Below are 14,718 nucleotides of genomic sequence, written 5' to 3'. Positions count from 1 at the left end.
AGCGAGGAGAGGCACTGTGGCTCAAGTGGTAGAGTGCTAGCCTTGAGCAGAAGCAGCTCAAGGACAGTGCCCAGGTCCTGAGTTCAAGCCCCAGTACTGGCAAAAAAAAAAAGAAACTTTTGTGAGTTTGTTCCCTTGTAGTTAAGAACTCTAACTTGAGCCAGGAAATGAGGTAGATCACTTCAGCCCAGCAGTTCAAGATCAATTTGGGCAATATAGCAAAGACCCTGTCTCAAAGCAGAACACACACACACACACACACACACACACACACACACACACACACACACACACACACACACACACACACACACACACACACACACACACACACACACACACACACACACACACACACACACACACACACACACACACACACACACCAAGCAACTTAAATAAATTTCATGCAACACTTAATTATTTGAACAATACCAGTAAAATACAATTTGAAATCCACTCCTCCAGGACCACCATTCGTTTTCAGCTGTAGAAAATGATCATTAGTTAAGTCATTTACTCAACATTCCACTAATCTGTCTATTTTATATACAGGTTGAGTTTCCTTTATCCAAGTTATTTCAGATTTTTGGAGATTTGGGAGTATTTACATACACTTTTATCTGTTGAGCATCATCAATCTGAAAACCTGAACTTTTTGGATAGTTTTGGCTTCAGAGTTTTAAACTCAGGCAGGATGTTCAACTTGAACTGTTTTTTAAATCATACCTAAATTACTATATAGACATTAACCTTGCATTCTGGAAACTATATCATTAGGTAGACCTATATAACTCAGTGAGCTAGTATTTTTTTAAGTCATTACAGTGATCCCTCACTTATCATGGGAGTTACATTCCAGAGACTCTGGCACTAGGTGAAAATCCACAAAGTAGCAATGTTATATAGTTGTCTCTTGCTATATCGCAGCTCACTAATTGCTGCTTTGCAGATTTTCACCTATCATGGAAACCTCTGGCATGTAACTCCTGTGCTAGGTGTGAGATCACTATTTATGTATTTTTTTAAAATCTGGGATACAGTGAAGCCACAATAAGTGAACCACGATATTGCAAGGGACGACTGTATATATCATAAAATAATGCTACGTAAAAGACTGTGGAAGAAGTAGAAACTAGGAGAGGCCTAGCTAGAGGAAGTGTAACCTTTGTAGGGTATACCTGGTCTTTGGTTCCTTCCTCTCTACTTCCTGTCCATCATGAGGTGAACAGCCTTGTCCTTCACACTGACACTGTTAATGATGTTCTGTCTCACCACAGGCCCATAATCAACAGAGCCAAGGGCTATAAACTGAAACCATAGCTAAAATAGTTTCACCCCTTCAGTTGTTTATGTCAGGTATTTTGTCACAGCACCTCAATAGCAACCTACAGGCTAGGAGAGGTATGAACAAACTCTCTCTCATAGCCTTGAGAAGGAATAAAATTTGCTGGCTCCTCCAACTTAACTTTGTGGCCCCAGAACTATTAGACAATAAATTCCTATCGTTCTAAAGCCAGCCAGGCACCAGCAGTTTATGCCGATAAGCCTAGCTGCCTCAGGAGGCCAAGATCTGAGGATCAAAGTTTGAAGCCAGCCTGGGACAGGAAAGTCTGCGACTCTTATCTCCAATTAACCACCAAAAAGCTGGAAGTAGAACTTTGACTCAAGTGATAGCATGCTATCCTTGAACACAAAAGCTAAGGGGCATTACCCAGACTGAGCATCCAGCATACATAAACACACACAACACACAAAGGTCTACTGTTCTAAACAACCTGGTTCTTGGAATTTGTTACAGAAGCTCCAGGAAACTAATATAATAGCTTTAGGAGCTATACTCTCATAATTTTGAAAGTACTGATAAAAAACTGAAAGATAAAAAGTATTTGAATAACTCATCCTAGTTAAAGAGTTTAGTAAATAGCTTTCTCTGAGCTTTATGTTCTTACTTGAAAATTATGAGATCTGTAAGGATCAAAATGAGATAATAGTCAATATGATTACATGACTGCTATCTAAAAAAAGAGAGAGTTACAGTACATCCATAATTACTTACCTACAGAAGATGTGTTCACAGCCTCCTAGGCACACAGGGTCTGTCAGAATATTAGTGCTGTTTGAAAATAAGGAAAATAGTCGAGGCTTAAGTCACTATTAAATAAAGTTTGTCACCAATATTTCATAAATCCAAGACCCAACACTACTATATATTTATTTCTCAACACAGGAAATACTAAGGAAAAATTGCTATACTCCTGATAACATACTCTCATTAACACAGCTGCTAAGTTCCAGTGGTGCCTACCAAACTCAATGCCAAGTTATAAGACATTTTACCATTATTTACTGGGAAGTTATAGAAAGGGACAATTTTGTTCAAGTACCTCTAATTAAGAGGGGAAAAAAAAAAAACCACTTTCTTCTTTCAATTGCTAAGGTACAAATGACTCAAAGTAAAGACCATGAGTCTCAAAATACGACCTGCAATTAAGAATGACCTCATAATATACTGTCCAAATGAGAACATTTCTGAGAGTGAAGGTCTTAACTGACAAGATGTTGGAACAATTGTTACAATCAGGATTGCCACAGGAAAATAGGAGATTGGGTCATCTTAGCCATAAAAATATAGGCTGGCTTCCAATAAGAAATGGTGTATTTCTTGCTATTAAGTAGCCATCTACTTTTCACAGCTGTCCTGTAAAAGGACAATCATTCTTTTAGCTCATGGCAAGTTGATTGTGTTGTTCTTTAAGCAACTGCAAATGGAAATCATCAAGGTAGCAGATTGTAACAGACGTAATAAGATTCACTGTACCAAAAGAGAAAAGAAAATATTCCCCATACTGCCCATCAAAATCCCTGCTACCTCAGATAGTCCTAGGAAGGTACTAGCACTATTAAACCCACTTGAAGTCATTCCCCTCAGCAGACACAAGAGCACATCAGAGAAGAAAAGCCTTTAAAAGATAAACATTTTCTTGCTTGGTTTATTACACTAACCCCTAGACCTTTAGGTATTTACACCATTACTATCCAATTACGTCTGCACACAAACTACATATCAATAAACAGTTTTCTGCATTTCTTGAAAGATCAAAAGTATCACACTGCACATTTTAATAGATAGAACCATTAAAGTGAAATTGAGCTTCCAGAAAAAGGCATGAAGAACAGAGTACACAACCATGTGATTCTCCAACCTTCTGAAAATGTTGCTCACTGACATTATAAAACCCATTACTTTTTACAAACTTACAGTATCTGATTTCAAGACTACACAGAACATCCTGGTAAAAACAGGACTTCTGTGATTCTGACAGTTATGATGATCTCTTTTATAATGTTCACACTGCTCCTATAATTTTTGCTCATTACCAAATAAAAGCTCTTCTTTCCCAATCAAGTGGAGTAAATTCTACTTCATTGAAAGCTCTACCCATAACTTCCCCAAAGTGGTGTTATTGGACTTCCTTCTATCACAATATCCTTCCTGTCTCATTTGTCCCATCTTCCTGATAAAACCTGATCACTTTCTACCTAGAGAAAACTCTGCTTTCACCTTGTAGTGACCTGGATTGCCTATTCTGCCCAGGTCACAGGGTTGCCTACTAAGAGAATCATGTCACTACCCTAATTCTGCTGACCACATAGACAGTTGAGTATCAGTCTATAGTACTACTTAGGGCACAGAATCCACTTTCTCCTTACCTTCCCAAACTAGTAATACCACAATAAAAACAGCAAGATGGCCACCCATGGTTCAGGAAGATGGACAGTTCTGAGGCCCAGTCTGGGGCTACATAGGGGGTTTGAGGCCAGCCTCAGCTACATAACAAGGATCCTGTAGATATTCTAGTGGCTGGCGCGGGGGGTGGGGGGTGGGGGAGAGGATGGGATAAGAAAGAGGAGGAACAGGAAGAGGAAAACTATATCCATGGCTAGCTGTTCATCTTAACCTCACTCAGTTTTCAGAGGAAGAGCTCCTTTCCTTTTGAGGGAATTTTTCTCTCTTGTCTCTTCTTCTCTCCTCTTTCCCCTCCATTCTCGAGCCTTCCTTTTTATCTTCTCTCCCTTCAAATCTTCCCATTTTCTGCAGTGCTTGATTCTCACCATTAGTCACCTTCGTTCAATCACTCACATTTAAACATGCTCAGGTAGTCCTTCACCCCCCAAAACTCCTACTTCCTTTTGATCCAGCCTCACATTCTACCTTCACACCCAGCTACCCAGTCTCAAATAAAAGCTCTGAATTAAAATTGTTCTCTACATCCACTCAAACTCCATCTCTTTCTAAGCTCTGTCTCACTCTGGACCTTCTGAAACTATTCTCCAGAGCATCCAAGTCTCCTCCTTCATTCCTGTGAAGTCACAATCATCTTATAATCTTCTTTCCTTCCAATAAGCTTTAATGTTCCCATGGCACCTTTATCTGCCCATTTCGGCATTGCCTCAATTGTTCTTTGAGGCGGTACACAGCCTCCTGGCTTGGTCTGGTTATACTTACTCAATGCCTTCGGTCTCGTTCTAACTTCTGAATTTCCTTACAAAGATGACCCTGAACCTTTTATCTGAATTCTTACCCTTCAGTCTAGCAGTAAGATGTTATCACATAATTAGCAGTGACAAAATATCTATGAATAATTGATCAGTAGAACTAATTATCCTAATTAGTGAGCCAGACTATGTTTTTGAGGGTGTTAATAGATGAAGGAAGGCATGGGCAACATGAATGGGAAATTTGCATGTGTGTATGTGCATGTGCATAGAGGAGTGTGACATCCAAGTGAAGAGATGGTGCCAACTTCAAAAGATACTCCTAGAAAAGCTCTGAGGCAGACACTGAACAGAGGTGACACTAGTCTGTGCCAATACTGGACTGAAGAGAATGGCTACAATATAGTTTAGGAGAAACTCTAGACTAAAGGAATTTTCTTACAACTAGAAGAAACTGACTAAGAGTTTATATGCATCAGACTTTAAAGCAACTATTCCTCTAACAGAAATTTATCCTTCAGGTATAATAAGTACTTTAATGAAATTACAAAGCACCAAAGTTACCTAGATCAATTCTAAAAGCTTCCAGAAAGTAAGAGATAATACAAAGTGCTATATATACTACTTAAAACAGAAAGCAGTACTACTGAAGAGTAGCAAGAGATGAGACAGAACAGTGTTGTGAGGCCTCCAATAATAGCAAGCTGCTTTTATCTTGTATACTGTATCATACATATGCAGAAAAAGCTGGAAGTGGTGATGTGGCTCAAGTGATAGGGCGCTAGCCTTGAGCTGAAGAGCTGATGGACAGCGCCCAAGCCCAGAGTTCAGCCCCCACAACTGACAAAACAAAAAAAACAAAAACACCATATGAATACTGTATCATACTGCAAAAGTAAAAGGCAATAGCTAGGAAGAAAACTCATCTTTGACAGCAGGAAGTAAGGAAGTAAATACATAGTATCTAAAACAGAAAACATCAAGTAAAGTGGCCTGTAATCCCAGCTACTTGGGAGGCAGAGATAGGAGGATGGCAATTTGAAGTCAGCCCAGTCTCCTCCCTCAAAAATGTTATAAAGAGTTTATCCAAAAAGAGCAAGTACGGTGGAATATATCAAGAATCTCAGCTACTTGAGAGGTGGAAACAGGAGAACTGCAGTCCAAAGTGAGGCAAGACAAAAAGCACAAGGACCTATCTAAAAACTTAAAAAGCAAAAAGAGCTGAGGCCAAAACTCAAGTAGGAGGCCTCACTTATGACTAGGAAGCCTGAGCATCTGAGTGGAGGGAGGGAGAGATGGAAAGAACTTACCTTTCCTCTCTTTGCTTCTCAACAAAAACTCTACTCTGGTCAGGAAAATATCTGCAACAACTTTCAAATATTGTATATCCAATTCCAACCCCCAACTTTGCTTGGCTATTCTCCAAGCCCAGAATATTATTCCTTTTCTCCATCAACTATTTAAATCCAACACACTACACAAGTACTCTAATAAAATAAAAATGGTATAATAAAAATGACAGTAAACCAACACAGGAATTTACAGATTTAGTCTCCAGGGCACCATCTGAGCAAAAAAATCCACAGCACATAGCAGGTATGTTAAAAAAAAAAAAAGCCATTCTTTCCTAAGAGGCAAGCAATCTAGTTGAGTAATTATAAAATACCAGATTCATGTATGGACTTCAAAGAGGTATAAAATATTCTGAAGCTCTAAAGAAGAAAGATGACATCTAGTTGAGGCTCTGGAATTTAATGTTGAAAGCTAAATTGGTCTTTTTGTTGTTGTTTTTACATTTTATTTTCACTACCCAATTCTCTGTTTTCCTTATCTCCAAATAGACTGTAGCCTTTCAGACAAGAGATCTTCACTTTCATTTTTTCTGAGCTCCTCATTCAATTACCTGCCCAACATATTGCTAGATGAGAGCAAGATTTCAATACATCTTTAGTGAATAAACCAAATGGAAGAGTACATACAAAAATGCACTTGTGCTAACAATTCCATTTTATCATTATTCTATTTTGTTTGGTATATTAGGAAGAAAAAAAATCCAGATGAGTAACACATTTGCATGGTAACACAATTTCTGTATGTTCTAAATTCAGCTCCACTGCTTGTTCCCCAACTGCAGCCACTGGTCTCCAACTTTATAGGTAGTTGGTTTGAAAAGACCAGCAAAGTATGGATTTTAACTTAGGAAAAGACTAGTGAAATTAAAAATATATATATATAGCTGGGTACAGTGGCATGTGCCTTCATCTCAGTTATGAAGGAAGCTAGGATGATCATAGTTCTAAGCTACCTTAGGCAAAAAAAAAAGTTGAAAGATGTATGAACCAAAAAAGCTGGATATGGTGCTATGCACCTATCATCCCAGCCACAGCAATAAGTGTAAATAGGAGGATCAGGGTCCAGGCCAGTACAGACCAGCTTAGATGTAAATGGGAAACTTAATTTAAAAATAACTAAACCAAAAAAAAAAAAAAAAGACTGGAGTCATAACTTAAGTAAAGAGTATCTGCTTAGCATGCAGGAAACCAAATTCAAACTCCAATAGTAGAAAAGAAAAAAAAAGTATATATGTATGTATATATGTGTATATATGTGTACATATATATACGTATATATGTATATGTATATTTCCTTGTAAAAGGAAAAAGAAAACAGTTTTAACTGTAGTCCTGAAGTATAAGTATTCTTCTTTTCTCTTTTTGTCAGTCCTGGGGCTTGAACTCAGGGCCTGGGCACTATCCCTGGTTCTTTTGCTCAAGGCCAGCATTCTACCACTTGAGCCACAGCCCTATTTCTGGCTTTTTCTGTATATGGTAGTGAGAAATATATGGTACTGAGGAATCGAACCCAGGGCTTCATGTATGCTAGGCAAGCACTCTACCACTAAGCAAAATTCCCAGCCCCATAAGTATTTCTTAACCAAATAGCTCCCTTAAGCACCCATGAACTATCAACTGCTATTAGTATTAGTGAGGACAATGACCACAGGGCTCTTATATTTTAGGGAATCTTCAGGTATTTTTAAGTTGCAGACATATGTATTTAATATGAAACTGCACAAGCTCTCCAACACAATTAAACCATATGCTATATTACTCTACTTATTAAAGACAGTCTTTAATGAGGTAAATGGATAATGCCACGAAAGCATCCTGTTCCATGTGGCTATTTTGTAAACCAGACTCAAGAAAAAAACACATGAAAAAATTTAAATTCATACCTAATTGTTTAGTGTCAGTAAATGTTGATTGAGAGAGTCAAATATCCCAAAAGTCAAACAGAATTCTATTAATGACTAATTATAATGGAACCCAGTACAGGAGAATCTATAATAAAAACCCCAGAGAAAATCATGTACATCTGACTCAAATCATGATGGTTATTTATCATCTATTTCATTTCCTCCAAAGTAAATCAGAATGTAAGTAAGTTTGGGACTTCCTGACCTTTAAAGGGTCACCTTTCACCTGAAATCCAAATGCTGAATTACTATCAAGACTCACACCTCACTCTCTTCCCTCCCCACCTCCAGAAATAGGGTTCAACTATCATCAATAATCAGGTATCTCTAAGATTTCCACTGCAGTCACTTTAAGTAGTTAATCCCAGAGACCTAGAAAGGATTCCTGATATTCAAGTGAATGTACCCTAGGATCCCATGAACTGGGATCCCATTTGACCTAAATTCTATCTCATACATTCATTTAACAAACACTAAGAAACTATATATGTCTGGCGCTGCAGTGAACACTGTGGCTCTGTCTTTATGAGAAATGTGTAGGAAGTTATACAGACATCAAATAGCCAGAATGTCAGAGAAATAAATAAATTCCACAAATAACTGAATTCTAATTTGGAGGCTATGATGCAAGCTGAATACTAATAATCTGTGCTCCTTTCTGCATGAATGTTAAACTTTGCTAGAAATTTTTATACAATATATCTAATGTACACTAATAATTATGAAATCTGTACATTGGGAGGCAACTTTAAAACTCAACTAACCCACTTTTCTCATTTTAGAGATAAGAACACCAGAATCCCAGGAAAGTTACATGAACAGTTCTTCACAGGAAGCTAAATGTGCGAACCAATTAAACATCTGGTTGTTAAGAATACTCTGGCTGATCTTAAGTCCCTGTTGACCTGACCCACTCCCTGTTTATCTTCATCCTTTTTAAGGTATTGCCATCAGTGTATCAGTAGTAAGGCCATTTGGGTTGTTTTTTTTTTACATTTTTTTCTTATTATATCCTTAAGTAGTTGTACAAAGAAGTTCCTATTCTACAAAACAGTATATGAGTACCAGGTGTCTGACAACACTGTCACCCATCACTCCTAATCCATTAGTAAGGCCACTTATAAAAAAATCTGTCTGTACCTCAATGTCCAATCCAAAGCCCATGATGCTTTCCTTCACTGGACCGACCCACATACTTCTCAACATCCCCTTGGCCCTCATCATAAGGTATCCTGAACATTATGTGCATATTACCTCTTAAAATTAAGCACAGAAGCCTTAAAGGTAGAAGATGTATCACCATATCACTACTATCTTGGTGTCACAGTAATTTCTTCTTGTTCTAATGAGCAACCAGCTCCAGGACAAATCAGAGAGAGCAATCATCCTATTAAGGATCACTGGCCTGTAAGAGTGCCTCTGATCGTCCAAAACACTTTCAGAAGATGGCAAAAGGTGAATACTGGCTCTATCCTTTATCTTGAGAACATCACAGAGCACTCAGTAAGTAACAGGCAATATTGTTAACAATCTTGTGAATATTAAGTAAGCCCCTTTAATTCCCAAAACAACCTCGTAAAGTAGAAACTATGACTAGCTCATCTTACAAATGGAGAAAATGAAAGCTACAAAGATCAAATAGCATATCCCCAAATAACTGAGCCAGGATTTTAAGCTAGGGTGTCTGACTCCAGAATCCATGCACTCAACAAAATTAATTTTATTGCTTTTCAAATGGCAACATTCAAGAAGAAAGATTACCTATCCTAAAAACTGTTTCTTCTTTACTCTTCACTACAAGTGAGTGACTTTAAAACACAACTGTCAAAATACAATTGTCATAGATGCACATGCCCAATCTCCAAAACTATTCTAAGAAGTATCTGATTATTTCACAATAAAACATCACATGACAGCTGGGCCTTTCACAAGGCAGCTCCCATTATCATTTTCTGCGAGACTCTCAAATGAGATGGTCTTCCTACTTCGTTTTTTCAAATCTTTAGTTTCTAGCTGGTTGTGAGGTTTGGCCCTAACACAAATGTTACATCTGGCCTTTTGAACACATTTCTCAGTTTCACCTTGAAACTGTACTCATGTTAAAGGCCAAGAAAAGGATGCCCTGTAATGCAGCCAATCCAACTTCACCAGAAACCAATGCTTGCTGAAAAACACAGCCAAAGAGCTACACAAGACAGGTGGCAGCTGGGGATACCAGACAGATGACAGCTGCAAGCTGAATGTGAGGGTAATGGGGGTAATCACTAGTCCACTGAGTGGAACTCCAAAACTCTGTAAAAGGACACATTGACACAATTTCAAAACAACATGACACTGCTTTGAAGGGTGTGGAGAAAAGCAAGAGGCAGAACATCCTGAGTAGCTCCTTTCCAGCAGCTATCAGGGTAATGGGAGAGGGAAGAAGGAACTTATCTGCAGTAAGATGCAACTGGCCAGGCTCACAACAGGTAAGTGGTAAACTTGCAGAGACACAGCAAAAAAGGAAAGCAAAATCATTTCTAAGCATTAAATCCCCTGGGATATGAAACTGTACATCAAAAGAACTTTTTAATCTACGATATTTTTCCTATTAAAGAGGAGTTTGACTCAAGCACCAGTGGCTCATGCCTGTAATCCTAACTATTCAGGAGGTTGAGATGTGCAGGAACAAGATTCAAAGTCAACCTATGGAGAAGAGTTCCCAAAAACTCCATGACAAATAAATTAGGGAAAACGCTAGACTGGATATGTTTCAGGTGTTAGTGTATATGCCAAATAAGCCAAGCAAGCTCAAGGTTCTGAGTTCAAACCCCAGTACTGCCAAAACAAAAAAACATCAACAACAACAACAAAAAAAAAACCCTGAGTTTGGCAAGCTATTACCTGCAGGCTAAATCATTAGCGCTACTGTCCCATAGCTCATGACCAAAAAAGGTTTTTACCTTTTAAGTAATGGAAAAAAAAAAAAAGACAGATAGAAGAGAAAAAAAGAATAGAAGCTCATGGCCTGAAAAACCTATTTACTAGTTGACACTCATAGAAAAAAAAATTCAGAGTCCTATGTGAAAACATACAAAAAAATAATTAAAATTTAGTCATCCTGTTAGAAATTCATAGAACATTTTTAAAGAAAATCATTGGAACCCACTACTCTGTGGTCAACTGGATGAGATATACAATAGGTCTGGGCTTTGTTACCATAGTCTACTTTCAGTCCTTTAGCATCTGCTTAGAACCTAGAAAACTAAAGAGACACTAAAAAAAATGAAATTAGCTTTATTAGATTTTAAGACAATCTATAAAGTTTTCATATATCTTGCCCATTTGCTTACAATCATCCAGCAAGCACAGACCACATCTTTTCATATTTTTATATCTATTAGTAATCATTTACTCTATGACAATCACCAAGAATTTTATATATTATTTCATTTAGTTTCTCATCTCCCATAAAATAAGGTCTATTAAAGTCTGCTTTGTTAACTAATGAATTCTCAACAACACAATAGTTTATAGGCATTTCATAGGTGTGAAATAGCTTATTATTATTAAATCCTAGAAGGAAAATGAGCTCATTATGACTGAGATACAGAGAGAGTGAATACCTTTGCCCAATCAATAGTGTCCAAGCTGGAACTTAACCCAGGAAGTCTGACTCTACAGTTTGAGTAAAATTCTGTGTTCTGTCCTACTTTTGTTGAACTATTCAGGCATCAAATATAGTGGCTTCTGTTATCACAACTAACAGTGCCAGTTTTAAATCTTATTCTCTGGCAAACCGTATGCTATACACACCCACTCCAACTGTGTTCATGTACTCATTTCCAGCAAAACTAAGGAGTGTAAATGATAGGATTTTGTCAGATGAAAGCTTTGTAAAGCAAAAATTTTATGACAGTTGTCTATTTTGTGTTTAAAGAAAAAGCTGTCGGGTAAGTAAAAGCATTAACTGGATTCTGCAAGTTGAGAGTGAGACCCCAAAAATAAAACAAAATAAAATAAATCAAAGTATGAAAAAGAAAATATGGTTGTCACAGACACAAGCAGAAAAGATTCCAGCAAAAAGAATCTTAACAGGAACCCACAATCCTAGCTACTGGATGGCTGAAATCTAAGGATCTGTTTGAAGCCAGCCCAAGCAAGGAAGTCCATGAAACTCATCTCCTATTAACCACTCACATTCCAGAAGTAGAAATGTGGGTCAAGTGGCAGAGTGCCAGGCTTGAAGAAAAAGTAAGGGACAACACCCAGGCACGGGATTCAAGCCCCAGTACGGACATAAAAAAAATAAGCATTAAAAATGAACTCGAGATGCTCAATACTCGTTCTGTGAATAAATGAAAGGTAAAAACTGCACTTCTTGAGTTTTCCAAAGTTTCTTTCTATACTACAGAGAACTTGTTCTTTTGTTTGGGTTTTTGTTTTTTTGAGGGGGGGAGGGTATGGGGGGAAGGCAGCTATTAGTAAGTAACCACTCCTGCAAACAATCCCTTCAAAGGAAATAAAACCCCTGAACGCGGTTTGGGGTGCTAGCTTAGTAAGCGCTGGCAATCAATCCCGTCCATCATCTTTTGACCAAACCAAAGGAATGAGAAATGGAACGGCTATGCCCACCCTCACACGGCCGACTTCACGCCACCCCCCAACAAGGATGCTCGTACACTCCATCCCCAAAGGCCGCTCGCTATAGGAGCAACCTGGAAGAGGCCAGGCCAGGAGAGGATGACTTGGGGCCCACACAGATCCAGGCCCGGTGAAAAGCGCCCCCCCTCCCCCGCCCAGAAGCCCGGATTCACAGCCCGGGGGGCGGAGCCAGGGAGCCCAGGGTTTAGCCACACCTCCCGGCGGTTCTCCAGCCCGCTAAATTTAAGAACTGCCGTTCGCGGCCACCGCGGGCAGGGGCGGGCCGGAGCGGGAGCCGCGGACGGGGGTGGGGGGCGGACACGGGCCGCCGGGCAGGTCCCCGGCGGGACCCGAGTGGAAGAGCTGGGGGGGAGGCCTGTCGGGTCCGGCCCGGCCGCCCCGCGGCCCCGCACCCCGCACGGCCCCGCGGCCTCCCCGGGCGTCCCGGCCCGCGCCCCGCGGCCGGCCCGCCAGGCTCGATCCTCACCATCGCGAGCAGAGCAGCAGCTTCTCCAGGCGGGCGAGCGCGGCGCGGCTGTGGGCCCAGGCCCCGCCGCCAACCTCCGACTCCATGGCGGGCGCGGGATCAGGTTCGTTCCCCGAACGGACCCTGGGCTGCCGGCTCCCCGGCATCGTCTCGCTGTCACGAAGAAAGCCGAGAGGAAGCCGAGAAGGTCGGCGGACTTAGGCACCGTGAGACCCACTCTGACGAAGCCGCCCCACCGGGCCGGGCCGTCCCCGCGTCCGGGCCACCGGGACTCCAGAGGGGCGGGGCGGCCGGAACGCGCTAAAAGAGCCGCTGCGCGCGCTTTCCAGGGGGCGGGGCCTGTGGACACGCCCGGGCTGGTGGGCGTGGCCTAGGGGCTGGCGGGGCGGAGCCCGGCCTCGGGACGCCCGAAGTTGGCTGGGGGAAAGGTCTGTGACCTTAGGGAGCCTAGGCTTCCAGCCTCAGGGAAGCTGATTGGAGGTTCCGCAGCTGAGTGGAAACACACACACACACACAACTTTTAGTGGAGCTTTATCTACACGGAGTGTTGTTGTCCCTGCTTTTCAACTTGGAAAAGCTTTGCCCAGGACACCGAAGGAACTCTTTCACATAGAAGTAATTAAGTAATTTTGTCTTTTGTTCCCTCCCCCTCCCCCCGCCAATATGAGATATAACAGTTATATCTAATTTTACCTAGCTGCCAGTATCTGTTCCGACGCCTGTTTAAAAAGTTCTGATCTACCCCTGTAATCCTAGCTCCACAGGAAGCTGAGATCTGAGTTTCACTGAAGCCCTTGCCAACCGGGTTTTCAAGAAAGCACCTGACTCCCTAATCTCCAATGTTAAAAAGCCGGGAATGCAGCTGTAGTGCCCAGACCCTGAGTTCAAGCCCCAGCTACCCTTACCAAAAATAAATTCTGGTTTACTTTTTTAAAATGTGATGAATAAACTCTCAGAAAACAGTATTGTTAACGTGTCCACCCTCCACTGAAGGATCTCAGTGTTTCATAGATACCACTAAGGAGTAGCTCTCTGCTGCTCCCCACCCCTATCCAAGCCCATTACCAAACCTTTGTGTTTGGCTCCTCCTTTCTCTATCCACTTGTCCCCAACCTGCCTCTGTCCTCACCTGGGATTAGCACATGGATTGCACTGTAACTTTACACCCAGGTCCCTTTCAATCTTTGAGAGAGTACTACTGTCATCTAAAGCATTTCCAAATACAGAAGTCATCTAGGCACCACCTTAATTACACACCAAAGGTATTTTGCTGGTATGATTAATGTAACCTATTCTAGCCTTATGAAAACATGCCCAAGTCACTGTCCCCTTCCCACAGTACCTGACTTCAGCCCTGGAAAGCCCCTATGCCTAACTGACTCAGGAATTCTATAAGAAGATTCACTATGGAACCTAGAATTGCCCTCTTCCTCAGATTGACCTGGACTCCATCTGCAGCTCTCGCTCCAGTGCCAGTCCTTGAAAGGTTCTCCAGGTCCTCCCATCTATATGCTCATAGATGTTTCATTCTACTGCAGCTACACATGTGTGAACATGTGTGTTTACCACTCAGGCCAGAGCCTATCTGGTTTGTTCCCTATTAAAATGTCAGCATGTGACATATGTACTATATGGCTCTAAGTAGATGCTCAAGATTTGAGTCATTTGACTAGTGTAAGTCATGCCCCATATTCCCTGCTTTAAGCCTCTTGGGAACACTGTGATATAAGACTGGATATTTGGGTTCATGTGTTGAGCCCTAACTACCAGTGTAATGGTATTTGAAGTTGATGCCTTTGGGAAATAATTAGGTTCAGATGCTGTGTTGAGAGTAAAGCCACCCTAATGGGGT

General features: G+C 40.8%; 1 protein-coding gene across 1 annotated transcript in view; it reads right to left on the bottom strand.

The window, feature by feature from the left end:
- Bard1 (BRCA1 associated RING domain 1) overlaps positions 1 to 13,114 on the bottom strand; it is a 72,035-nt gene extending 58,921 nt beyond the window's left edge. The window contains exons 1-2 of the mRNA XM_042679363.1: positions 12,867 to 13,114; positions 2,060 to 2,116 (exon numbers count right to left, since the gene is read on the bottom strand). Of these exons, the coding sequence (XP_042535297.1) occupies positions 2,060 to 2,116; positions 12,867 to 13,012 (203 nt within the window). The 5' untranslated portion in view covers positions 13,013 to 13,114. The remainder of the gene's footprint in view (positions 1 to 2,059; positions 2,117 to 12,866) is intronic.
- Positions 13,115 to 14,718: the final 1,604 nt, after the last annotated feature.

Source organism: Dipodomys spectabilis, unplaced genomic scaffold, assembly GCF_019054845.1.
Source record: "Dipodomys spectabilis isolate Male_0828 unplaced genomic scaffold, ASM1905484v1 ptg000051l, whole genome shotgun sequence".
NCBI classification, from domain to species: Eukaryota; Metazoa; Chordata; class Mammalia; order Rodentia; family Heteromyidae; genus Dipodomys; species Dipodomys spectabilis.
Note: the sequence above shows the minus strand (reverse complement) of the source record. Positions and strands in the feature narration are given on the sequence as shown.